The sequence below is a fragment of the Aquarana catesbeiana genome, linkage group LG06 (genome assembly GCF_042186555.1).
Source record: "Aquarana catesbeiana isolate 2022-GZ linkage group LG06, ASM4218655v1, whole genome shotgun sequence".
Taxonomy (NCBI): Eukaryota; Metazoa; Chordata; class Amphibia; order Anura; family Ranidae; genus Aquarana; species Aquarana catesbeiana.
Window position 1 is genome coordinate 146,319,284 of NC_133329.1, and position 25,877 is coordinate 146,345,160.

The window sequence follows — 25,877 nt, forward strand, 5'->3', positions numbered from 1 at the left end:
TGTCTGTTGGGTATATTAGACGAGGAACAATGGCCAAGGTACACTAGAATTTTGCTAAAGGAAACATTATTTCTGGCCCGTAAGGCTATAGCACTTAAGTGGAATCAATCTGTCCCCCCATCTGTCCGTCAGTGTATACAGATGGTGAATCAGATACTTCCTTATGAAAAACTTATTTTTAAACATAGGGGTTGCCCCAATAAATACAGCAAAGTGTGGTATGCCTGGTGCTCCTCTACTCTCACCATTACCAATACATGAGATGTCTGTTGCATGTACTTATTATATATGTATCTGAGTGAATGTACCTATGTATACTACATGGAGTCCTTAAGTACCTAATCCAAATCTGATTGATCAGAGGGTACTTTGTCAGTGTCTTTTGCCAGGACTGTTCAATTTAAGCTATTCATATGCACATATGGATTTTATTATGTACTTGTGTACCATACCCTGTATTCCATAATGCTCATGTTGAGCACATTGGTTGTTGTACTAAAATATTTTTGTACAGCTGTCAATAAAATAAGTAAAAAAAAAAAAAAAAAGTGGACTGGACTCACTGTTTTGCACTACCATTGAGTTAAACAACCCCCAACTTGTCACAACTGCCATACACTTAGGAGGCACCAGAGTCTGGCAAATCCCAGGGTAACAGAAAGCAGGATGATCTGTAAACAACCAAGTACTTAAAGACTATTCCATAGGTACCAGGAGTTAAATAATAATCTACAGGTCAGCATCTTGGGAGAAGCAAAGGTGAAGCCAAGTATCTATAACCACGACACATTAGTTGGCATGTACTTATAAAACGCTAGTCAAATTTTTTTTTTAGTTTGCATATTGAATAAAATAGGGAAGGATTTACTTCTGGGAAGATTTACCCTCGCTTCCTGTTGCATTACTGGGATAGACCACAATAAAAACATTTTCATAGATAAAGCGGGGAAGGGATAGAACCACTGTAAGGATTTTGATGACACCTGTGCACTGGTGGTGAGATTTTCTTACTACTTTTTTCACAGGACAGGGAACAAGGGGAAATTTGATTAAAAGGGATACCGACAGCAATAAAAACCTGAAGGGCTCTAAACCATCATCACTTTATCAAGGACAGGAGGATTTGAAGGAAACCTGCACTGACAGATACGGAAGCAATCACTGGTCCTAAACTACTACTAGCATGCAGAACACTAGCTGACCTTACTCTCCATACATGTTCTGGGTCATTGATTCAAAGTGGTAAAGACTAAGACAGCCATGCATTTAGCCTTCTCAGAAGGAGCTCAGCAATGGCTGCCCAGTAGGTTTAGGGGATACTAGTTATTGTATTTCTAAACAACTGTCATCCTGCAGGCTGTCAATCAAAATAGAAAAAAAGGTCAAGAGACACAAGACATTTTTGAACAATATACTTCTTTAATCATTTTTCAAGAAAGGGAACAGTGTTTGCAGTTTTTTTCCAGTAACCATTTGTACTGCGTTATGTACTCTGAAAAGATACATAATTCTCCATGCAAAGAATTAGGTTTACATTTATGCACATAAGCGAATATACAACTATACAATATTTACATTTTTTTTTAAAATTAAATTTCAATGCAGATACAAATATTTTGAAGATACTAAAAAATAAATAGAAGAATGATACGCAAAATATTTGAACGGTAGCCTCCGGTCTACAAATGACCTAATAGCACAAGAAAAACAGAGAGAGACTTTACCCAATATGCATTGCTGTACAATGCAAAGATAAAATGTTTCTCCAAAATACAAATGCTGTACTGCAAAAGCACAAACTGTTTTCCGGACTTAAAAAAAAAAAGGAAAAAGTAAAACGTACCAATATTTGTTTTCTGAGTACAAGATTTAGGCCAGCTGAATCTTGAAAAGAATTTAGTTTCTATATTTATATATCTATGTCGTTTGAGATGGTGGTCCACATATGGTTTTAAAAATGAAGGAAAATCTGAAAGCATAAATGCTGGTTATTGTAAGGGAGTCTTTTATACAGGGAAAAAAGGCAACATGACAAAAGAAATACAAATACTACTTATGGATGCAACCCCTTGACATGAAGAAGGTGTGACATTTTATACAAGTAATGCTTTTAAAGAAAAAACCCTTCTCATGTTAACAATATAGGGTGAGTTTTAGCAGAGTTGGCTTGTTAGAAAAAAAAATACTGCATAGCACTCTGAATTCTCTGCATTAAAGAAATCTTGGGGATGACATGCTTAATATAGCACCGCACAGCCAACCCTCCCTTACCGCAAACAACCTGGCTACAACCACCGGTTGTGTGCTTCTGCATGACACATGTTAAAGTGAGCATGCTGGTTTCTCCACAGCAACAAATAGATAACCCCGTCTGGTAATCCAAGATGACCCTGTTCAGCATGTGGTTACAGTTAGGTGATGGATTCTATAGAAATATTTCCAAACAAAACTCCTGGATTGCAACGAGATGGCAGTAGATGGAATCCATCAATTGCCTTTAAAAATTGAGTCACCAGGTTTAAGAAGGCGAAGGCTAGGGCCAGATAACGTGATTTACATTTCTTTAATTGCTTGTTGACCATCATATTATTAGAAGCAAGTTTATGTGAATGCTCCAAAAATGAGGATACTGCCAAGAAGCCGTTAAATCTCACAGTTTTAAGGAGATTTACTCGCCCGTGTAGCCCTAACCTTAGAGTTCTTAGCAGAAAGAAAAAAACAAAACATTTGCAAGTTCCACAGCCATGAAGAAAAGGCAAATGCATTTATTTGGCAGCAGAAGCCTGATGAAAGGAAAATACCTAATCTCGGGTAACTACAGCTAATCCTTTCTTTACAATTCACATAGCAAGAACATGTACACCAATATTTACACAATTAATAGGGTCATTGTTAGGCCAAAAGACAGTTTATGTTTTAGTGACATAATTAGCCTAGAGAATATTATAGCTGAAAGCGTTTCAAATTGTTGCCTCTGGTTTTTGAAGTACACCTTAAATCAATGAAGAAGGCACTCAAATGTGAGAAACCTCATCAAGGGATGTTACGCATTTTAAAAGGGATGCAACTAATTATAACTATTGTCCTCTTAACCTGGCTTCTGATTAAAATGAGGCTGATTCATTATGCATAATTAACCCACTATGGTTGCAATGTGGCCTGTTGTCACCCATCACTTATGCCTTCCTACTGCTCATAAAATGTGACAGGTGAGCACAATGACCAGTGGGAATGCATAAGGGATGGGAGAAGTCAGTCTTGGTTTAAAGACTTGGTTTAAACTACTATGTTCTAGATATAATAAGCCTTCACACTAAAACACCAGGAGATTCTCTCCACTGGGATTATGCGTTTAATTTTTTTTTCTTTTTACTTGGGACACAGCTGAAACTGTTAAACTAGAATGCAGGTTTTACTACATAAGAATGCAGAAAAAATAACTGCTAAGTATACCCTTAATCGCAGAAGGGTTTGAACAAGCAAAATCTTAAGATGGTTGGACTTTAGTCATAAAAACTGGAGTTGCTTTCATTTTTTTCGACTCTACTAGAGATATAGGCTATGGCTGGTTGCGAATGACAATACCTCCACTTTAGCCAAATAATCTTATAACTAAGGACAACAGCTTTGCTCCTGGCTCTTCTCCAGACTCTCATGTGATTCTCCTTCTAAACCTTTGCTGACCGCCTTGGTTTATATGTTTACCTACCATTTTTTACATATGGCTACCCTAAAAAATAACCCCCTCCCCAACCTATAACATTACCCAAATAAAGAGGCCTCCTGTGGCAAGAACTCATTAGGACCACACAATAAGTGAGAATTGCATATGGTCTGTATATGTTCATATATAATCTGTATATGTTCATAGATGAAACAAAGAAGACTCAAACGAGGTCTATGAATGAAATATAACCCCTTCCTATCTGAGCTGACTGGAGTGACGTCAAAGAACAATGAAATACTATTTGTGAACCTGCGCCTTGTTGAAACATCTGACAGACTAAACAGTAGACATAAAAAAGGCATCAGCTGCCCTTAGGCAAATTACACCTAAAAGACATCAATGACTAGATTGTTTAAGGCAGGATTTGTATTTTCTCTTGTATTAAACTTCAAACCAGTGCAGCAGAGTAGATACCGCGTTGTTCAATCATGCATGGCTGCAATCGTCCTTCTGGAAAACAACTGTACAGTATAACACCTTCTTGTTCTTCCAGGCACAGGTATGGTGTCCCACTGCTTAAACTATTACAAATACAGTCACTATAAGCTGGCATCAGCCTATACATACATATATATATATATATATGTTTAATATATCATATAAAGGAAATCTGTACAGAGGACGAGTTAGCTTATAGATTTTATATTCAGTGGCTATTCAAAGACAAGTTTGGCTGCTGAAGCAAGCCAATCCCATTGCCTGAGAAGCAGCAAAATACAATCAAGAGGATATCCTAGCAAAAATTGCTCCCGGCAAGATTCAAGTCAGGAGAGCTAGAATGTTCCTGTGACGAACAAAACCAACATGCAATGCTATGCTCGCAGCTTGTCTGGTCCACTGTAATCCGTACCATCTATATAGCTGCCAATCTAGCAAATACTTGATTGAATAAAGATTAAGTCATAGAGTTCTCTATTAGAAATATAGAGATTTAGTGTTTTGGTTGCCTTCTTAACACAAATGTATTCGGAGATATTTACATATTAATGAGAGACTTCTTTTATAAGATGTTCTCTAATCTTCGTGTGAACCATGTCTGAATTTCAAATTAAACCAAAAATTAATCAAAAAAAGCAAAAAAAAGCAAAATATTGCTGGAGCCTGCACATAAAAATTTGAATGACTGGATCGATACTGATTATTCAGTATCAGCAGACTCTACCCCTACTCCCTCCCGCCCTCCCCCCCGATCCTTGTGGAGCCAGTTGTGGCAACAGAAGTCCAGGGTAAAGTTGGTCCATTGACTTGACCATGAGATACTTTCAGAAAATCTTATAGGATGCTTTATCCTAGCCTAGGTTATTTCTTGTTTGCAATTCTTCTCTTTCTTGTTGCAAGCATGTCATAGAAGGGATCTCTGCTGATGCTCGCTCTGCAGGAAAAAAAAAAAAATCAAAACATAAATAGTAAATCTTTTCAGGCATATCGTACTCTGCCCCAGCAAACAATACAAGCAAGCTAACTTTCTTGCCAGGGACAATTTACAGAGCAAATCCATGCAACAAATCAAACCCTCTTACAAACTAAAAAAATAACATGAAAATTCACAGAAAAATCAAGCATTTTTAAATGCTTACTTGCAGTGTTTTTCCATAAATGACTTATATCCACTTGCAATGCATCATTGAACCTGCTAGAAACTTTGTCTACCCAAAATGGTTGATTCCATAGCACAGCCCCATTCTCTTCTCTTGCATGCCATAGCAATCTCCCCTTCTGAGAATGTATGATTACTGTCTGTGCTGGACCCAGCATCACCCCCATCCCCCTCTTGTGCCTACATAAGCTTTTATGCAGATGCCAGGAGTAGAGCCAGAGGAACTGTCACCTAGTCTGCTGGGGCTGCTGACATACTATATAAGATGGCTGCACCCAGCAGTAGTCTCAGAACTTTTTGATGTTTACACAAGGGAAGATTTTACAGGTAAATGCCATAAATTAAATATACCAAAGGCACACAATCTTATGGGGAGATTTTCTTAGAAATGAATGGTCTCTTTAAAGTGATATTAAAGTCTTGTCATACTTACCTGCTCTGTGTAATGGTTTTGCACAGAGCAGCCTAAATCCTCCTCTTCTCGGGTACCTTGCTGGCGCTCCTGGCCCCTCCGTTCTGCAGAGTGCCCCATAGCAAGCAGCTTTCTATGGGGGCACCTGAGCTGAGCCGCTGCTCTGTGTCCATTCAGACACAGGAGCTGTTCCTTGGCCCGCCCACTCTCTCTCCTCATTGGTTCACTGACTTTGATAGACAGCAGCGGGAGCCAATGGTGTCCAGCTGCTGTCTCAGCCAATAAGGAGGGAGAGTCCTGTACAACCAAAACTATAGTGCAGCCTCACTGGATTGAGATGGGGCTCAGGTAAATATTGGGGGGGCTGCTGCACACAGAATGTTTGTTTTTTTATCTTCATGCATATGATGCATGAAGATAAAAAAAAATTCTGACTTTAAAACCACTTTGAAGCCACTCTAAATGAAAAAGAGTGCCCTGCAAAGAAGATCATAAAATACTAACTTCTTGCCAAATGCCTGTAATGCTGAACAAACGTCAGGGGAGAGCAGCTGAGAGCATCTACAGAAGGGAGAGCGATGTGAGGCATAGAAAGAGCAGGATATTGCTGCAGACTATAGGAGGCACTGTGGTTATACAAAATACAGAGGAATATGGGCCAAGTACTTCATTTATAATGTATGTGAGTGTTTTTAACCCTATTCATTTTAAATAAAGTATACAGAGAGAGAGCTAATGTCTGCTTGATGTTTTGTTGAGGTAACTGGCTTTTGAGAGTTTCAATTCAGAAAGCAAATGCTGGCAATGTACAGGAGCTGTGTGCCAACATCTGGATTACTAGCAGAGCTGTATATGACCTCCTATAAAACAAAGAGGTTCAACCTAAAGGGTGAGCTGAATGTGACACTAATGGTTGAAGGATCACAGCACTGGATTGGAGGCACATTTTGTGTTGATGCACTGTGTATGGCAACTTGATTTTTTCACAGAAGATTGCTGATCTTATAACTGAATGTGAACATGTGATCATTTGCACAAATAGAGTGTATTCAAATATATAAAACTAAATGGAATAGGCTGCGCTGCTAAATAAGTGAACGTGATTATAACAGGTGAGTATAACCATGCCAAGAAAAATCCTGGTGATAAACAACATTCAAAATGGATAAAAAATGCATACAAAAAAACAAAATAAAGTGAATATTGTTAAAACAATATAGACTAAACTCCACAGACTGCACGATTCATGGTAAATGAATAAAAACTCAGACTCGAGGATCATGTAATGCTGCAAAGTCCATACTTTCAAATACCAGTCCTTATGAGAGAAATAACTTTTTGGTAAGGGAAGAAAACACCAATCTTGATACAGAGTGAGGCATGCACAAACATATCTCCCTGGGGAGCGTGGTGATATAAGAAGTTCCTCCACCTCAGACAAAAACACCCCTTACCAGATGGTTAGATCTCCTGTCACAGAGATCATGCAAGCGAGTGTCCCCCAGCCACCGGGTCTCTGCAAGGTTCCCACTCCGAAGTTCACAGGATTGGGGTATTAGTGCTCAATTCCCAAAAATAGAAAGAGAGATGCTCCATAGCGTAATACAGTTAAACTTTATTAAAATGGAGAATATCAGAAATGCACTTACAGTGTAAAAGTGTATTAAAAACAATGCAAGCCGACCGGCTCTCAGATGCTACCCGTGTCTTCCAGGATCAGTGTGGTGTGGTGGTGACGTCAGCACGCCGCTCCTCCCTACGCCGTTTCGACAAATCTGTCGTCTTCCTGGGGTCAGGAAGAAATGGCGTAGGGAGGAGCAGCGTGCTGACGTCACCACCACACCACGCTGATCCCGGAAGACACGGGCAGCATCTGAGAGCCGGCCGGCTTGCATTGTTTTTAATACGCTTTTACACTGTAAGTGCATTTCTGATATTCTCCATTTTAATAAAGTTTAACTGTATTACGCTATGGAGCATCTCTCTTTCTATTTTTGGGAATTGAGCACTAATACCCCAATCCTGTGAACTTCGGAGTGGGAACCTTGCAGAGACCCAGTGGCTGGGGGACACAGCCACTCGCTTGAATGATCTCTGTGACAGGAGATCTAACCATCTGGTAAGGGGTGTTTTTGTCTGAGGTGGAGGAACTTCTTATATCACCACGCTCCCCAGGGAGATATGTTTGCGCATGCCTCACTCTGTATCAAGATTGGTGTTTTCTTCCCTTACCAAAAAGTTATTTCTCTCATAAGGACTGGTATTTGAAAGTATGGACTTTGCAGCATTACATGATCCTCGATTCTGAGTTTTTACTGTTTTATTCATTTACCATGAATCGTGCAGTCTGTGGAGTTTAGTCTATATTGTTTTAACAATATTCACTTTATTTTGTTTTTTTGTATGCATTTTTTATCCATTTTGAATGTTGTTTATCACCAGGATTTTTCTTGGCATGGTTATACTCACCTGTTATAATCACGTTCACTTATTTAACAGCGCAGCCTATTCCATTTAGCTATTTGAGGTGGGGGTTGTCTCTCATTTGTGGTTGCTGCAGCACAAATATTTGTTTTTCACAGACACATTGCTTGAAGATATATTAGAGGGACAGCGCAGTATAATTTTTTTTGATTTGGAATATTCAAATATATGTCGATAGATAGATAGATAGATAGATATACACACACACATATTAAAATATTGTTTTAGATGACAGTTTTTGTTGTTAAGAGGGGATATTGTATTGTCACTAAGCACTGCATGTCTTTCGGTACTTAGTATAATTTAGTAATGAACACTCCCAGGGAGCATTGATCTATCTATTGATTACCCCACTGCACTGTGCAGATCCTTCCACTGATTGTGAAAATTGTGACTAACTTTTCCTAAAACTTTTACTTTGGCTTATTCAGTTATAAAATAAGTTGTACTGGAACTAAAGCTAATTTAGGGCACGTAAGTTCCATCATCAGAACACCCAAAAATAAAATACAGATTGTGAAATAATCTCATACAAAGTGCCACAGAGCTTTAAAGAAAGAGCCACATTGTTCCCCATTACACCAGGCATTCAATATTTACCATAAATTAAAACTCACTTTATGGACTTTATCCATTCTTCCTTCTCCTCAGGAGTAGGTGCAGATATTCTATACACAACATGATTGCCTTCAACTACTCTCCCATCAGCTTCTGTTTTACATGCTTTTATGACTTGGCCTTTATGGCTTGGGTTATATAACTCAAAACAGTTCTGAAACAAAATAGAGGCAGTTAGTTGGTGGTCACCACTGAAGGACGTAGATACAGTTTTAAGAATTAGGACACCTTCAGACGGGTGATTAGTCTCGTCGTCCATGTAGAGCCACTGGCAGATGCATGTGCATCCACCTCAGAGCTGCATGCACACGCAGCAGATGCACGGATACAAAACCATGTTAAAGTCTGACAAGTGGGCAGGAGCAGGTGCACAGATCTAAACACAGATACTGTGTGTTCAAATCCTATGCAATTGTGTCCATGCAGCTCCAAGGTGGATGCAAACTTATCTGCCAACACCTCTGCGTGGAGGATGGGACTTAAGCTCACAATACATTATCCAAATTTCCTACTCAATTTCCTTTAGATTTACCTTCAATTATGTAATGCAAGGGCCTTCCTGATTGCATGCAAATTGAAAAATGTTTCGGTTTGACCTCATATTATATAATTTTGGTAAATCAAAGGAAAATTGTACAATACAGTTGTAAAACGTATGGCCAGCCTAATCACCCATCTGAATGAGATCTTACACGATTTATATTTACTATAAAATCTGCATCTCCACCTTATGTATACAAAATCAGACAGCTAATAATTCAATAACATTATTCTATATTATCAGAGCTCAACCTTTTCTTAAAATTGTCCACCCCAGCATAAATCACTTCCAGGCCTTATTATTATATACAGTCACTCTGTATTTTCAGTGATACTCATCAGTGTAGTGATCCTGCCAGTCCCTCTGCTTTCCTATAAAAAAAACTGGCCACACTAAGCATGAGAACACACAGTGGTCAGTCCTCTTGCTGTGCTGAAAACTCAGCCTGTTCTCCTTTGATCAGACTTGTCCTGACATTCCCCCCCTGCACAGCCATTCACTTGGAAGATATGTATACTGCTGCCCCCCCCCCCCCCCCCCCCAGCTCTTATGCAGCTGAGAACAGAGGGAATGTGATTGCTTATAAAAAAAAAAAAAGGGAAATAAGGTAGTTAGAATGTTTCTTTTTAAACTCTATACACAAATGTTTTGCCTTTCATTTCATTACAAGTGTCAAAGAAAGAATTTTAATTTCTATTCATTCAGTCTTGAGATTTACCCAGCCCTGCCAGATAGCACAGGCCCTCTGATTAAAGCAATTCCTTGGTTACAATTGAGGAATACACTGCTGGTATCGCCATGCCCATCAGACATCAAACAAAACTTATATTGGTGATAAAGCACAACCCTAAATAGTGAAAATCTATTTCAAATGATACAAAAATTATTAACAATGAATTTATCAATCTATCAAAGGTAAAGCTGTAATTTTTAACCACTTTTTAAGTTATGTGCATGAGAACATGTAACAAATCTAAAGTATGTTTTATCCCAATTTGGCTGCAAAAGTAGAAATATACTTTAAGTTATAACTAATTACAAAAGTAAAAAAAAAAAAAAAAAACAGATGTCTTACCGGTTTTCGTTGATCTTCAACTTCTCTAATGCTCAGGTTTTCCAGAGGAATTATTCCTCTTGGCTCTTTATCCTGCCAAGGTAAACATTGGTAATTAAGGTCAAATGAAAAAAAAAAAAGATTAAAAAAAATCAGCATAATTGTAATGTTCAGCAATAATTGCGGCTTATATTTGCTGCATCCCTCCCTGATGTTATATATACACAGGAAGTGAACGACAGATTGTCCTTCAAACTGCTGTGCACACATGACTACAGAAGTGATCTATAGATGCTGCCTGCCCCTAATTAGAACATACTTGTATTAGTCATACCGTTTCCTCCATTGACCACCAGAGGTAGACATAGGCTAAGGTTTAGCATGAAATAAAAAAAAAAAAAAAATCCAAAAGCACAACAAATTTAGGTCAGTATTTCAATTTTCCACCTCCTGTAAGAATTTATAATCTCAGAATCCATTGTAAAGCTTAAATTCCTTATTTTATTCTTTTAGTACTTCTACATACATACTGTATGTATGGAAATACCTACTTATAGAGAATACTAAAAACAATAGATTCTCAAAATGAATGCGGAACCAGATTCTGCAATTCTGCTGTAATTTCGTGTCAGAGGTTACAGCCGACAGCCAAACTGCAATGAAGCAATGAATCTGTTTCTCTTTTTAATTGGCAACATTTGCCAAATCCACCTTCATACATGTATGTTGTCACAGATGGTTGAAGTATACATACTACTACTACCTGCTATCAATTTGTTCTTCTATTTTCAAAATTAAATGTATTTCGAGAAGGTTTTAGCTATCCTATTGTAACACCCCTCACATTTTTGTAAATATTTTATTATATCTTTTCATGTGGCAACACTGAAGAAATGACACTTTGTCATACTGGAACCATGTTCTGTGGTCTCATGAGACCAGGATAAACTTATTTGGTTCATATGGTGTCAAGCGTGTGGGGCGGCAACCAGGTGAGGAGTACAAAGACAAGTGTGTCTTGCCTACAGTCAGGCATGGTGGTGGGGCTGCATGAGTGCTGCAGGCACTGGGGAGCTACAGTTCACTGAGGGAACCGTGAATGCCAACATGTATACTGCGACATACTGAAGCAGAGCATTATCCCCTCCCTTCAGGAGACTGGGCTGCAGGGCAGTATTCCAACATAACGACCCCAAACACATCTCCTAGATGACCACTGCCTTGCTAAAGAAGCCAAGGGTAAAGATGATGGACTGGCCAAGCATGTCTCCAGACCTAAACCCTATTGAGCATCTGTGGGGCATCCTCAAATGGAAGGTGGAGGAGCGCAAGGTCTCTAACATCCACTAGCTCCTTGATGTCGTCATGGAGGAGTGGAAAAGGAGGACTCCAGTGGCAACCTGTGAAGCTCTGGTGAACTCCATGCCCAAGAGGGTTAAGGCAGTGCTGGAAAATAATGGTGGCCACACAAAATATTGACACTTTGTGCCCAATTTGGACATTTTCACTTAGGGGTGACGTTATTGGCTGTGTGTTGAGTTATTTTGAGGAGACAGCAAATTTATACAAGTTGTATACGCACTAATTTACAGTGAAGCAAAGAGTAATTTCTTCAGTGTTGTCACATGAAAAGATATAATAAAATAATATTTACAAAAATGTAAGGGGTGTACTCACTTTTGTGAGATACTGCATGTTTGTTTTTTTTTCTTTCAGCCCTTAAAGTTGACTACAGATGGATCCAAAAAAAAACAAAAAAAAAAAACAGCTCAGCAAGGACTGGCCGAATTTGAACCCATCTACTGTGCGGCTGTTGCTGCCTGAGAGAAGTTAATTGGCTTCTCTCAAACAGGAATGTTGGAAAGTTTTCCTTTAATTAGCGCATGCAGCCAATCAGCTACAGCTCTGATCAGTGTACTCTGACAGCGGAGGAGTCCCTACTGTGTACTGTCAGAATACAATAGTTCAGCAGGGAGGATTCTCCATCCAGCTCAATTCTGTGGATGGGGGAATCCGTTCAGTTATTGGCTGACCAAAAAAAAAACAAAACATCCATCCATGGCCAGCTTTAGTCTTTCCCCGCCACTGCTCATATCACTGAGCAGTGGCGGTCCATACATTGAGGGTGCATGGCGCCGCCCCTCCCCATCCATGCACCCGGCCCCTTTCAGGACGCAAGGTGCATGGATTCCTATGGCAGGGATGTTTTTTTTTTTAAGCATCTGATTAGAGCCAGAGGCTCTAATAGGCTTCAAAAAAAGGGTGGGCTCGGGGCGCAGAGAGTGCGCCCTGATCCCACCCAATTTTGTGACCATAGCGAATTAATTTTCGCACTACAGTTTTTCCTTGCCAATCAGGAGGCAGGTCAGTGAGACCTGTTTTCCGATTGGCCAAAGCGCCAGGCGATCCTTTTGGATGCCTAGCGGCGCTTTGGCAAGCGGAGGAAGCATGAGGTGCGGACACCTCTGCTGCTCACACTGTGGAGAAATGGAGGAGAGTGGAGACATAGGAGGATCCTCTCCACAGCCTGGTAAGTGCCGGACCTATCTGTGTTGCTGGGCTATATACCCCATCTGTAATGCTGGGCTATATACCCCATCTGTATTGCTGGGCTATATACCCCATCTGTATTGCTGGGCTATATACCCCATCTGTATTGCTGGGCTATATACCCTGATCTGGGAGGCTGAGCTATATACCCTGATCTGTGAGGCTGAGCTATATACCCCGATCTGTGAGGCTGAGCTATATACCCCGATCTGTGAGGCTGAGCTATATACCCCGATCTGTGAGGCTGAGCTATATACCCCGATCTGTGAGGCTGAGCTATATACCCCGATCTGTGAGGCTGAGCTATATACCTCGATCTGTGAGGCTGAGCTATATACCCCGATCTGTGAGGCTGAGCTATATACCCCGATCTGTGAGGCTGAGCTATATACCTTGATCTGTAATGTTAAGCTATATACCCTGATCTGTGAGGCTGATCTACATACTCTGTCCTGTGATGATGAGCTGTATACTCCTGACACTATGGGTGGAAGCAAGGGGAATACAGGGGACGGAGTGGGTGGATTCTATAAGGGGTGGGGCTTACGAAAAGTGGGATGGGTCTGGTCCCCCCCATCCTAAAACTTCACTAGCTACCACTGTTACTGAGTTAGAAGAAAATTCGAAAAAACGGAATCTGCAGCATTCATCTTTACTCTTCGACTTTCTACATAAAGCCATATTATTGTAGTAAGTCTATGCACATAGTAATTGCAGCGCTCATTCAGATTTATGCCTTGTGAGAATTCATGTTTTACTGTGCGTTACTGCACATGGCAACACATATACTGTAATGCAGTGCCATGCAAAGGGCAACCCAATTCACTTATAGAGTAGGGACAATGCATTCTTACACTGCAGCACACCACAACACATATACTATGCACTGTGGTGCAATATACAGTTGTGCTCATAAGTTTACATACCCTGGCAGAATTTATGATTTCTTGGCCATTTTGTAGAGAATATGAATGATAACACAAAAACTTTTCTTTCACTCATGGTTAGTGTTTGGTTGAAGCCATTTACTATCAATCAAATGTGTTTACTCTTTTTTGAATCATAATTACAACAGAAACTACCCAAATGACCCTGATCAATGGTCTACATACCCCAGTTCTTAATACCGTGTATTGCCCCCTTTAACATCAATGACATCTTAAAGTCTTTTGTGGTATTTGTGGATGAGGCTCTTTATCTTTTCAGATGGTTCCTGTAAATTCTTGGGCATGAACTGCACATTTGAGATCTTCCCAGAGTGGCTTAATGATATTGAGGTCAGGAGACTGAGATGGCCACTCCAGAACCTTCACTTTATTCTGCTGTAGCCATTGACAGGTCAACTTGGCCTTGTGTTTTGGATCACTGTCATGTTGGAATGTCCAAGTATGTCCCATGCGCAGCTTCACAATAGGAATGGTGTAACTGTCATTATAGGCCTTGTTGACCCCTCTCCAAATGTAGCGTTTATGGTTGTGGCCAAAAAGCTCAATTTTGGCCTCATCACTCCAAATGACTTTAAGCCAGAAAGTTTGAGGCTTGTCTCTGTGCTGTTTGGCGTATTATATGCGGTATACTTTGTGGCATTTGTGTAGTAATGGCTTTCTTCTGGCGACTCGACCATGCATCTCATCTTTATTCAAGTGCCTCCTTATTGTACATCTTGAAATAGCCACACCACATTTTCAGAGAGTCTTGTATTACATCTGAAGTTATTTGTGGGTTTTTCTTTGCATCCTGAACAATTTTCCTGGCAGTTAAGGCTGAAATACTAGTTGGTCTACATGACCGTGGTTTGGTTTCAATAGAACCCCTTATTTTCCACTTCTTGATTAGAGTTTGAACACTGCTGACTCTCAATTCCTTGGATATCTTTATATCCCTTTACTGTTTTATACAGTTCAACTACCTTTTCCCACAGATCAATTGACAATTCTTTTGCTTTCCCCATGAGTCAGAATCCAGAAACTTCAGTGCAGCATTGGCTGAAGGATGCAAGGGTCTGTCAGGAGTCCAGAAACTCATTGACCTTTTATAGAAACACACTAACTACAAGCAAACAGATCACAGGTGAGGATGGTTACCTTTAATAGCCATTCAACCCCCTTTGTGCCAACTTGTGTGCATGTTATCAGGTCAGATTCACCAGGGTATGTAAACTTTTGATCAGGGTCATTTGGGTAGTTTCTGTTGTGATTATGATTTAAAAAGAGTAAACAGTTGACTGATAATAAATGGCCTCAGCCAAACACTAAAAATGAGTGAAAAAAGTTTGTTTTATCATTCATATTCTCTGAAAAATGGCCAAGAAATTATCAATTCTGCCAGGGTATGTAAACTTATGAGCACAACTGTATGTTTTTGGCTGCATTGTGGTGCATTGGAAACCCATTCAAAATGAATGGCTGATTGAGGCAATGAGTGTAAAGTTGTATAAACGAGTTCTCGATGTAACAAACCTTCAGCCAGCTTCCTAGCAATCAAGTTTTACCCAAAAACACATATTGCTTGTTTATACAAATCTGGAACAGTAAACACCTCATTGCCAAGCATTCACTAGGTGCCATGTCCACAACATGATGTATAATAGGGAATACTGTCTAATCTAACCAATCACATCATGAGCTGTGCAGTAGTTCCCTTAAAGCGTAGTTCCACTCAAAAATGGAACTTCTGCTTATCTGTCCCCTCCCCCCCTCCGGTGCCACATTTGGCACCTTTCAGTGGGGAGGGGAGAATGGGTACCTGTTTTTGACAGGTACCACTCCCCACTTCCAGGAGAGGGGGTCGCAGCCCCGTCTCTCGGAAGTTCAGCCCCCTCCTCCTTCCTCCGCCCCCGGACCAATTACAAAGCGCACCGCGCTTCGCGCATGCTCACTAAGGAACCTGCTGTGAAGCCAAAAGGGTTCCTTGCCCGGTTTCCTTACCAGGAATGGCAGCGGCTCCAAAGATCAGCTGGGGTGCAGACATCGTGGGCTCCCTGGACAGATGAGTGTCCATATATTAAAAGTCAGTAGCTGCAGTATTTTTCATGGGTGGCTGGACCTCCTCTAAGTCATGACCTGGGGAGAGAACTGAAGAACCACCATAGAAGAAGCAGCTCCTGAGGTATCCCCTCACGTGTCAAGGTAGCAAGGAAATGCATAACCAGGTTATGTAACACTGGTTTAGGCTTAAAGCGGATCTTCAGTCCTTTTTTTCAACTTTCCATCTATTAAATCTTCTGCCCTTGTTGTTTTAACTTTCGATAGTAAAACAACAACACATTGGCAAAGGAAGTGCAGGAGAGCGGTTGCCACCCCAGCTTTGATTTGACACAATAGGCCTTGGTGCATCTTTCAACAACTCCTTAAGCCAATCAACCTAAAAGGAGATGACACAAGGTATTAAAACACAAGGGGGTTGATTTACTAAAGGAAAATATACTGTGCACTGCGAGTGCACTTGCTCCAAAGCTTAGTAAATGAGGTAAAGTTTCACTTTTAAAAGAACACTTAAAGTGGTTGTAAACCCTCCTGCGTTACTTTTACCTATAGGTAAGCCTAGAATAAGACTTACCTATAGGTAGTGAAAATATCTCCAAAAGGTGCGCCGTTAAGGAGATATCTACCTTGTAGTGCACCAGATGATGTCATCGGCGCATGCGCTGTGAAGAAAAGGACCTCCGTGCCATCAAATGCCATACTACCTTCAAGGATGCAGTCCTACAATATATCATCTAACATCCAATACTGTCAATAGGAAATAGCAAGCTTTCTTTTTAACCCCTTCATGATGAAGATATAACAAAATCTTTACACTTGAACAGTTTTGCAACTTTGATGTATTAGAAAAACTGTACATATCATCACAACTACTTAGTGTATCCAGCTGAATTATACCTTGTTTTTTACAGGACAATTGAGCTTTCATTTGGTGGTAAATGGTAATGAATATCTCCCACCTTTTTTTTATCCAAGGAAAACGGGCAATTTCACTCTAGTTAAATTAGCGCTTATCTGATCTCAATGAGGAAGTCGTAATACCAAACACGTGTCAGAAGTGATATCATCACATAACTGCACACAGAAGTGCCAATCTGGATACTAATGATTTTAAAAGGAGATATAATTTGTGCCTTATGTACCATTTTAAATAAAGCACATTTTGGTTTTAACTGTAATACACTATGGAGGTGTTCTTTGGTTTGAGTTAAGCTAAACGAAAGTGCCTATCCCGAATTTTGAGTGATTTGGAGATCCTTGTACCTTCTTTGGTGGCGGTGACTTCAAGATGCTGGGAGGGGAAACTGGATATCTGTATGTGAAGGAAGCACTTTTTGACTCAACTTATTGGTAAAGGTAGTCAAATCTGTCTGGTGATCCCCCTCTTTACTGTTCTACATGTGGGTTTTGATCTTAAAAGGGATAGCAACCCTCTTTTGGGAAAGTGTTTATAAACCTGTTTCTTGGCATAGGAGTTACCTGTATTTGGTAAGCAGGGAGGTTGTAATAAGCCTGGTGGAGATTATTTGGGCTTACATAATAGTAATTTTGTGCATATAACTCCAGTCCTGAGAAAACGTGGAGGGATATTGTATGACAATCGAATCAGAGGAAGGGAAGTGTGCAAAATCAGGACTCTGGGTGATAGTCCCTATGGTATTCACTTTCATAGTCAGAGAATGTGGTTGTGGCTCAATCTATAAATCATTGATTTTTAGTGAGCCTTTAAATAGAATGTACAGCATTATGAGATTTTGCATATTTTGGATGAGCACGCTATCATCTTATTTCATGAGTAGAATACTTTAAAGATATAATTTGGTAAATTTTAATATACTATACTATGGAGATGCTTCTATTTTAATATTTTTCTGAGCTGAGGAGCGGATAAGATTGATCCTGTATTCATACTCCGGGTAACAATTGTGAAGCATCATCGACTCCCATTCGACTCATTCAAATGCGATCTATTATTCTTGGATAAGATACATTGCTATGATATACTTATGATATACCGTGTTTTGTTTTCCTTTGTATTATTTTTGCGTTTGTTATCAATAAAAACTATATGTGACCTAGCTGTTGCAAACCCCGTTGGGAAAGTAGTTTTTGACTTACTTATTTATAGGTGGTCAATATATTCTGGTGAGCTTGCATCTAAATATTACATTTGAAAGAATTACTGTGGTGAAATTGTGGGAACTGAAGAAACAGAATATTAAAAAGGACTATAATTTATATACTGTATCTGGACTTCACCAATGTAATATTTGGATTTCACTTTTTATTTTAAGTATGATTTTTTTCACAATAATGATTCATTATGAATCACATGTGCATGATTATTTTAGAGGTTATACGATTTTGAGAAACTTATAACCAAATAAACAAATTCTCCTACTCCTGACAATCACAGCAATACCACATTGTGTATACTTTGTTAGCTGATTGTGCCCGTAGAAAGACCCAGAAATAATAGTGCACATTTTGCTTCTTTTTGTTTTTAATCTACCTAAAAAAAATTGATGCTTTTTCTTTTTATTCTTACCTAGAATACACAGACTGTCCTTTGACCCCCGACATTGACTTTGAGCATGATCATTGACCCAAATGTTGAGCTCCAACCTTAACATTGACTTAGATCCAGCCCTGAACTGACTATTTTGTCTTTTTTTTTTTTTTAACCATCTTCTCATTTAGCAAGGAGAAAAATATGCAATGAGTCTTTTTTCCCTTTGCAAGAGAAGAAAATCAACACAGTGGCGGGCTGTACAGTGACAAATCACTATGATAGTCTGAAATTGGCTATCACACCGATCAGGTGATCAGGAACTGGCTACAGATCATTAGTATGAGACCTGAATCTCTCTGTGACATCTTGGTCTCTGTGCTGAAGCTAGGCATGCACTCTCAGCACAAATACAGTAGTGCACATGATGTAACCTTTCATTACTCTGCCATTTTTCTGGTTTCAGTGCATAGTTTGGGACAGTGTTGCATGACAGGGTTATTGTTAGTCAAACTATATATATATATATATATATATATATATATATATATATATATATATATCCAGTCAGGTCCATAAATATTGGGACATGGACACAATTCTAATGTTTTTGGCTCTATACACCACCACAATGGATTTGAAATGAAACGAACAAGATGTGCTTTAACTGCAGACTTTCAGCTTTAATTTTAGGGTATTTACATCCAAATCAGGTGAACGGTGTAGTAATTACAACAGTTTGTATATGTGCCTCCCACTTTTTAAGGGACCAAAAGTAATGGGACAGATTAACAATTATCCATCAAACTTTCACTTTTTAATACTTGGTTGCAAATCCTTTGCAGTCAATTACAGCCTGAGGTCTGGAACGCATAGACATCACCAGACACTGGGTTTCATCCCTGGTGATGCTCTGCCAGGCCTCTACTGCAACTGTCTTCAGTTCCTGCTTGATCTTGGGGCATTTTTCCTTCAGTTTTATCTTCAGCAAGTGAAATGCATGCTCAAATCGGATTCAGGTCAGGTGATTGACTTGGCCATTGCATAACATTCCACTTCTTTGCCTTCAAAAACGCTTTGGTTGCCTTCGCATTATACTTCGGGTCATTGTCCATCTGCACTGTAAAGAGCTGTCCAATGAGTTCTGAAGCATTTTGCTGAATATGAGCAGATAATATTGCTCGAAACACTTCAGAATTCATCCTGCTGCTTTTGTCAGCAGTCACATCATCAATAAATACAAGAGAACTAGTTCCATTGGCAGCCATACATGCCCACGCTATGACACTACCACCACCATGCTTCACGGATGAGGTGGTATGCTTTGGATCATGAGCAGTTCCTTTCCTTCTCCATACTCTTCCCATCACTCTGGTACAAGTTGATCTTGGTCTCATCTGTCCATAGGATGTTGTTCCAGAACTGTGAAGGCGTTTTTAGATGTTGTTTGGCAGACTCTAATCTGGCCTTCCTGTTTTTGAGGCTCACCAATGGTTTACATCTTGTGGTGAACCCTATGTATTCCCTATGGTGAAGTCTTCTCTTGATTATTGACTTTGACACACATACACCTTCCCTCCTGGAGAGTGTTCTTGATCTGGCAAACTGTTGTGAAGGGTGTTTTCTTCACCAGGGAAAGAATTCTTCGGTCATCCACCACAGTTGTTTTCCGTGGTCTTCCGGGTCTTTTGGTGTTGCTGAGCTCACCGGTGCATTCTTTCTTTTTAAGGATGTTCCAGACAGTTGATTTGGCCACACCTAATGTTTTTGCTATCTCTCTGATGGGTTTGTTTTGTTTTTTCAGCCTAATGATGGCTTGCTTCACTGATAGTGACAGCTCTTTGGATCTCATATTGAGAGTTTCACAGCAACAGATTCCAAACGCAAATAGCACACTTGAAATTAACTCTGGATCTTTTATCTGCTCCTTGTAAATGGGATAATGAGGGAATAACACACTTGGCCATGGAACAGCTGAGCAGCCAATTGTCCCATTGCTTTTGGTCCCTTAAAAAGTGGGAGGCACATATACAAACCGTTGTAATTCCTACACTGTTCACCTGATTTGGATGTAAATACCCTCAAATTAAAGCTGCAAGTCTGCAGTTAAAGCACATCTTGTTTGTTTAATTTCAAATCCATTGTGGTGGTGTATAGAGCCAAAAAGATTAGAATTGTGTCGATGTCCCAATATTTATGGACCTGACTGGATATATATATATATATATATATATATATATATATATATAGTTTGACTAACAATAACCCTGTCATGCAACACTGTCCCAAACTATGCACTGAAACCAACCAACAATATTTATGGACCTGACTGTAGATATATATATATATATATTGGGGTCAGATGGAGTATTTAACAACCACTGGGTTTCTATTTTTTAATACATAAAGGAAAATAGACTAAAAACTGTTTCCCTTATATTTGGTTATAAAACATTACAAATGCCAACCGTATGAAAACTCCTAAAATTACCTCCTTTCTAAAAATCAGAAACCCAAAGGTAAATGAAAATGAAGAAACATATTGGTATTGAGGTGATTAAAACATGAAACTTGGTAACAGTGCACTAAAATAAATGTACAGGTCATCCACAGGAGGGAGAAGGAGGAAAATGGGTTAAATGTATAGTTCATGTATAGTTGGAGAATGAAGATAAAGAGGTCACAGAGACAGCATAGAGATGAAATGTACAGGAAAGTAGGGCAGTGAAAGGTTAAAAAAAATTTTATATATATATATATATATATATATATATATATATATATATATATATATATATATATATATATATATAAATAAATAAATCCCATAATCAGTTGAAACATGCTTTCAGCATAGAAACCTCTGCCGCCCATGGACACGTTTTGCATGGGCGGCAAGAGTTCGAATGTGTATAACTTGGGTATTTGTATTAATAAATAATAGGCTATGAAGGCCGTTTCTGGTTTCAGCTTTTGTAATTTGACGTTTTAAGATATTTTTTGTTCATGTGGTGGTTTGTTGAGTCTATTTAAATGGGTAATGGTGATTAAAGAATTTGCAGTTTCCTTTTAATTTCCAATAATTGCTCCAATCCCATATTTACAAGGTACTTGTTTGGGTATGGGATAACCACTTACCGTTGTGTATTCAAAGTAATAGAGACAGTTATCAGTCAGAATGAACCATCTGCGTTTCCACGTTTTTACTCTTCCTCCTGGAGACATAAAGGGCCAAACCATTAAGAAATCCTCCTGCAGCATGATCGCATCGCTCAACTAGTCAGATGATCAGTGACTAATCTATCAACTTCTGGGGCCCTAAATTCCTTTGAAACAGACCTTGCATAAGATCTACACAACACCCCTTTATTGAATTACAGCTGCAGCAAACATGTAATCTTCGAAGGAACATGTGTTTCTGATTTGTCCTGTGCATTATTATTAAGTTACCCGAGTCCAAACCATTTCTAAATCATAAACTCATCAGGTGCATGGGGAAATCTGAATTAAATGTGGCATTCCTCAAGTACTGATCCTGGGTCTTAGTGGTAAAAAAAAAAAATATTGATTTCCCTATGGACTTTAGGGTATCATAAAATATTTCAACTAGTCATGTCCCTGACTGCATTACTTTTCCGAACACAGCGAGACTAAAGTTTTATATTGTGCGTGACCAGAACTTAAGACAACCTCTGGAAGAAATCCAGGAGCTTTCCAAAAGAGAATCTGAGGTAAATTTCTGCTCAAGCATGAAGTCATACGTTATCTCAATTAGCTGGGGCATACTTAATGTAGAATAATTCTAAGCTACAAGAAAACAAAAAAAAAAAAAAACCTCCACTTTTCTTTTTTTTTCTTTTTTTTTTTTACAATTTCTAGCTCAGCAGTCTGTCTCTATATGCTACAGTCCCTCCTAAAATAGCCACAACACCATTAACATGAAATAACAGTTCAAGAATACAAAGAAAGCCAATGCAAGCCTGAAACAAACAAAGGATGTCTGGACACAACAGTGACAATGACAGCAAATTAAGCAGCCAATGGAAATGCAGACCAGGAGCGTGACTTGTAAGCATGGTGTTCAAAAGCTATGGAAACTCATGCTTCTTTGGCCAGTGCTCGATGTTTGAGAAATGGTCAACCTGCAGTTAAAATTTTGCTGTGGCTTTGTTGTGCTGTGGAGAGGCAAGCTTCAATTTCTCATTTAATTTCCAAATATGCACATTGGGAGTTTTACTTCCACAAGTGTAGAAGCCTTTGATTGATTCGCTAATACAAAACGTGAAAAATTGTACATATTGTTCATTTATAATGAGGTTTAGTTCTTATTTATAACAGTGCAGTCAGTTTTAAGCCATCCAGTTCTGTGCGATATAATACTTATAAATCCATTATCCAAGACTTAACTTCATTACGGCATAATGTCATTACAGACCATAATGTTAGAGCATATTCTTGGAAAAGTCAAATCACATTATATACCTATGAGTCACCATGTACAGACAGTGTGCAAGACTTAAAACCAGACTTTCCCCATCCAGAATAATGGTCTCTCGATAACAAGCAGAAAAGCCGGGGTCTCCTCATAATTCGAAAACCATTCATTTTACATCCAGGACAGTTCAATATGGCTCATTCACACTAGAGCTGATGTAAATAAAATGGAAGGAGGCTGTTACCCAAAGCAACTAGTCAGATGCCAAATATACATTTTTTAAAAGCAGTGTAGGTTAGAAAACTGAAGTTTGACAGAAAAATAACTTTCCCTCCATTTTTTAATGCAGGAGATCTACCGTGACTACTTTTATTTGGTAAAATGAACACAAAGTTCACACTGCCTTGGTCTGAATATGTGTAATGCTTTTCCCAGGGCAAATTTCTGAAAGAAAACTTCTGGAGAACAGTAGCTTCAATTGTACAACTCCATAGCATCCAAGCCATTAAGTTAAATCTGTCACCCACACATTCTGTAGGAAGCCATTCCTAAACAATATTTTTGCAAATACAGCCTATCATTTCACTAGAAACTAGTGACATCACTGAGAGAAAAAGCACAAAATGGCTGCACTGATGGTACCTAGTGAACTGACAGGTTGCATCTTTCTCTACTTTTGGCACTATTTGCTGCTTGTAGTGGGAGAGCTTTTTCTGGAACAAAAGTAGAATGAGTGAAAGCGTATAATTTGATATTTTCATGTAAAATCTATTTGCATAGATTGAAAAAAGTAATAATAATTTTGCAAGACTCAAACTGTAACATTGAACGAAAACGGAAATGTCAAGAATGCTGTCTTTTGAATAATATAAGAGGATAATGAAGAAAATTGCACATCTGTTCTAAGCTCAAACTACCACTAAGCGGCTAAAAAAGCAGAAGTGCTAACAAGAGCAGCATTATCACAATATAAACCCAAGCAATTTGCTTATCCGATATGAGCAATATGAAATTCTTTGGCCCCCATTCACCCTTAAAGGGGGAGTCCACCAAAAAAAAAAAAAAAAATTAAAAGCCAGCAGCTACAAATACTGCAGGTGCTGACTTTTAATAAATGGACACTTACCTGTCCCAGGGTCCAGCGATGTTGGCAGTCGAAGCCGATCAATCGCTCGATTCTTGGCAGCTGCCGCCGCTATCCTCGATGAGGGAATCAGGAAGTGAAGCGTTGCGGCTTCACTTCCCGGTTCCCTACTGCGCATGCGCGAGTCGTGCTGCATGTCCTAACTGGGTCCGCTATCTCCTGAGACCTGTGTGTTTCCCAGGAGACAGCGGGGGGTGCGGGAAGGGGCGTGACTCCCGTGGGAGTCTATTCCCAGAAGTGGGTGCAAATACCTGTATTAGACAGGTATCTGCACCCCCCTCCCCCCTGAAAGGTGCCAAATGTGGCACCGGAGGGGGGGAGGAATCGGATGAGCGGAAGTTCCACTTTTGGGTGGAACTCCGCTTTAAGTGCGTTTCCCTACAACTGACTACGTAGAATCCAATTCTTTCCAATTGTGCCTGTTCACATTTGTACGTTCAGTTGTCCTCAAAATAAAAAAATAGTACATAGGCTTTTTTCTTTTTTGTTAAGCGTATTTAGGTATTTTTGATCTCCAACTACAATGGAACACCTTTAAGCCTTTCACTGCCAGGTCCTGTGCTCCAATTTGTACACTCAGGTGGCCAGATTATTTTTGCACTTTTTCCATTGCTTTTTTTATTTTTCACTTAAAGCTTTCAAAGTTTGTAAAAGACCCCCCCCAAACCAAATTGCGCAAATGTTTATCAAAACAATATTTTTGATAGATATTTCACTAAAATCATGATTAGCAGATAAATACACAGCAAATTTTACAAAATTCCTACTAAATATAAAAGCCTAATCTGTATTGAGTTAATAAATAACAAATATTTGTAACTTAAATTGTGCCTTTTTGCGATATTGTGAAAATTGAACAGCCACAAAAGTGTAAATATCCAAATTTCTCTGAAGGTTTTCATTTTTCCCTTACAGCTTTCAGAATTTGTGAAAGACCCCCAAAACCATACATTTTCTGAAAGCATATGGCCTCTATAATAAAAAGAAGGTGCTACAGATTTTTTAGACCCTGCGGTATTTGCGCAAATGTTTATCAAACCAATACATTTGCAAAAAATACACTAAAACCATTATTAGCAAATAAAAACACAGCTAATTTTACAAAATTCTTGCTAAATATAAAAGTTTAAACTGTATGGAGTTAACAAATATTTGTAAATTTTAAATTGTGTCTTTTTGCAAAATGATTAAAATCGAACGTACCCAAAAATTCCTCTAAAAATCTGGAGGTTTCATTTTTCACAGCTATCAGAGTTTCTAAAATACCCCCCCCCCCCCCCCCCCAAACCATATATTTTCTGAAAGCACATGACCTCTGGAATAAAAAGAAGGTCCTACTGATTTTTTTAGACCCCGCAATATTTGCGCAAATGTTTATCAAAACAATATTTTTGCTAAAAATACACTAAAACATAGCTAATTTTACTAAATTCCAGCTAAATATAAAAGCTTAACCTGTATGGAGTTATTACATAACACATATTTGTATATTTTAAATTGCACCTTTTTGAGAAATATTGAAAATCGGACGTAAGCAAACGTTTTAGAAAATCTGGAGGTTGTCCTTTTTCATTTACAGCTTTTAGAATTTGTAAAAGACCTCCCAAACCATACATTTTCTAAAAGCACATGGCCAGTAAAATAAAAAGAAGGTGCTACTGATTTTTAAGGCAGCGCGATATTTGCGCAAATGTTTATTAAAATAATATTTTTGCTAAAAATACACTACAATCATTAATAGTATACATAAACACAACATGACTTACAAAAAGCCTGCTAAATTGCTACTAAAGCATCATTCACATGGGGGGCCATGTTTACC

The 25,877-nt window shown here is 38.9% G+C and overlaps 1 protein-coding gene across 2 annotated transcripts in view; it reads right to left on the reverse strand.

Annotated features, from left to right (window-relative positions):
* Positions 1-1,397: 1,397 nt before the first annotated feature.
* CYTH3 (cytohesin 3) overlaps positions 1,398-25,877 on the reverse strand; it is a 216,200-nt gene continuing 191,720 nt past the window's right edge. The window contains exons 9-12 of one of the 2 annotated variants that reach the window (XM_073591021.1): positions 21,615-21,693; positions 10,455-10,526; positions 8,838-8,992; positions 1,398-5,099 (exon numbers count right to left, since the gene is read on the reverse strand). In XM_073591021.1, coding sequence (XP_073447122.1) covers positions 5,027-5,099; positions 8,838-8,992; positions 10,455-10,526; positions 21,615-21,693 — 379 coding nt within the window. In that variant the 3' untranslated portion in view covers positions 1,398-5,026. The remainder of the gene's footprint in view (positions 5,100-8,837; positions 8,993-10,454; positions 10,527-21,614; positions 21,694-25,877) is intronic. The other variant, XM_073591020.1, reaches the window with a different exon arrangement.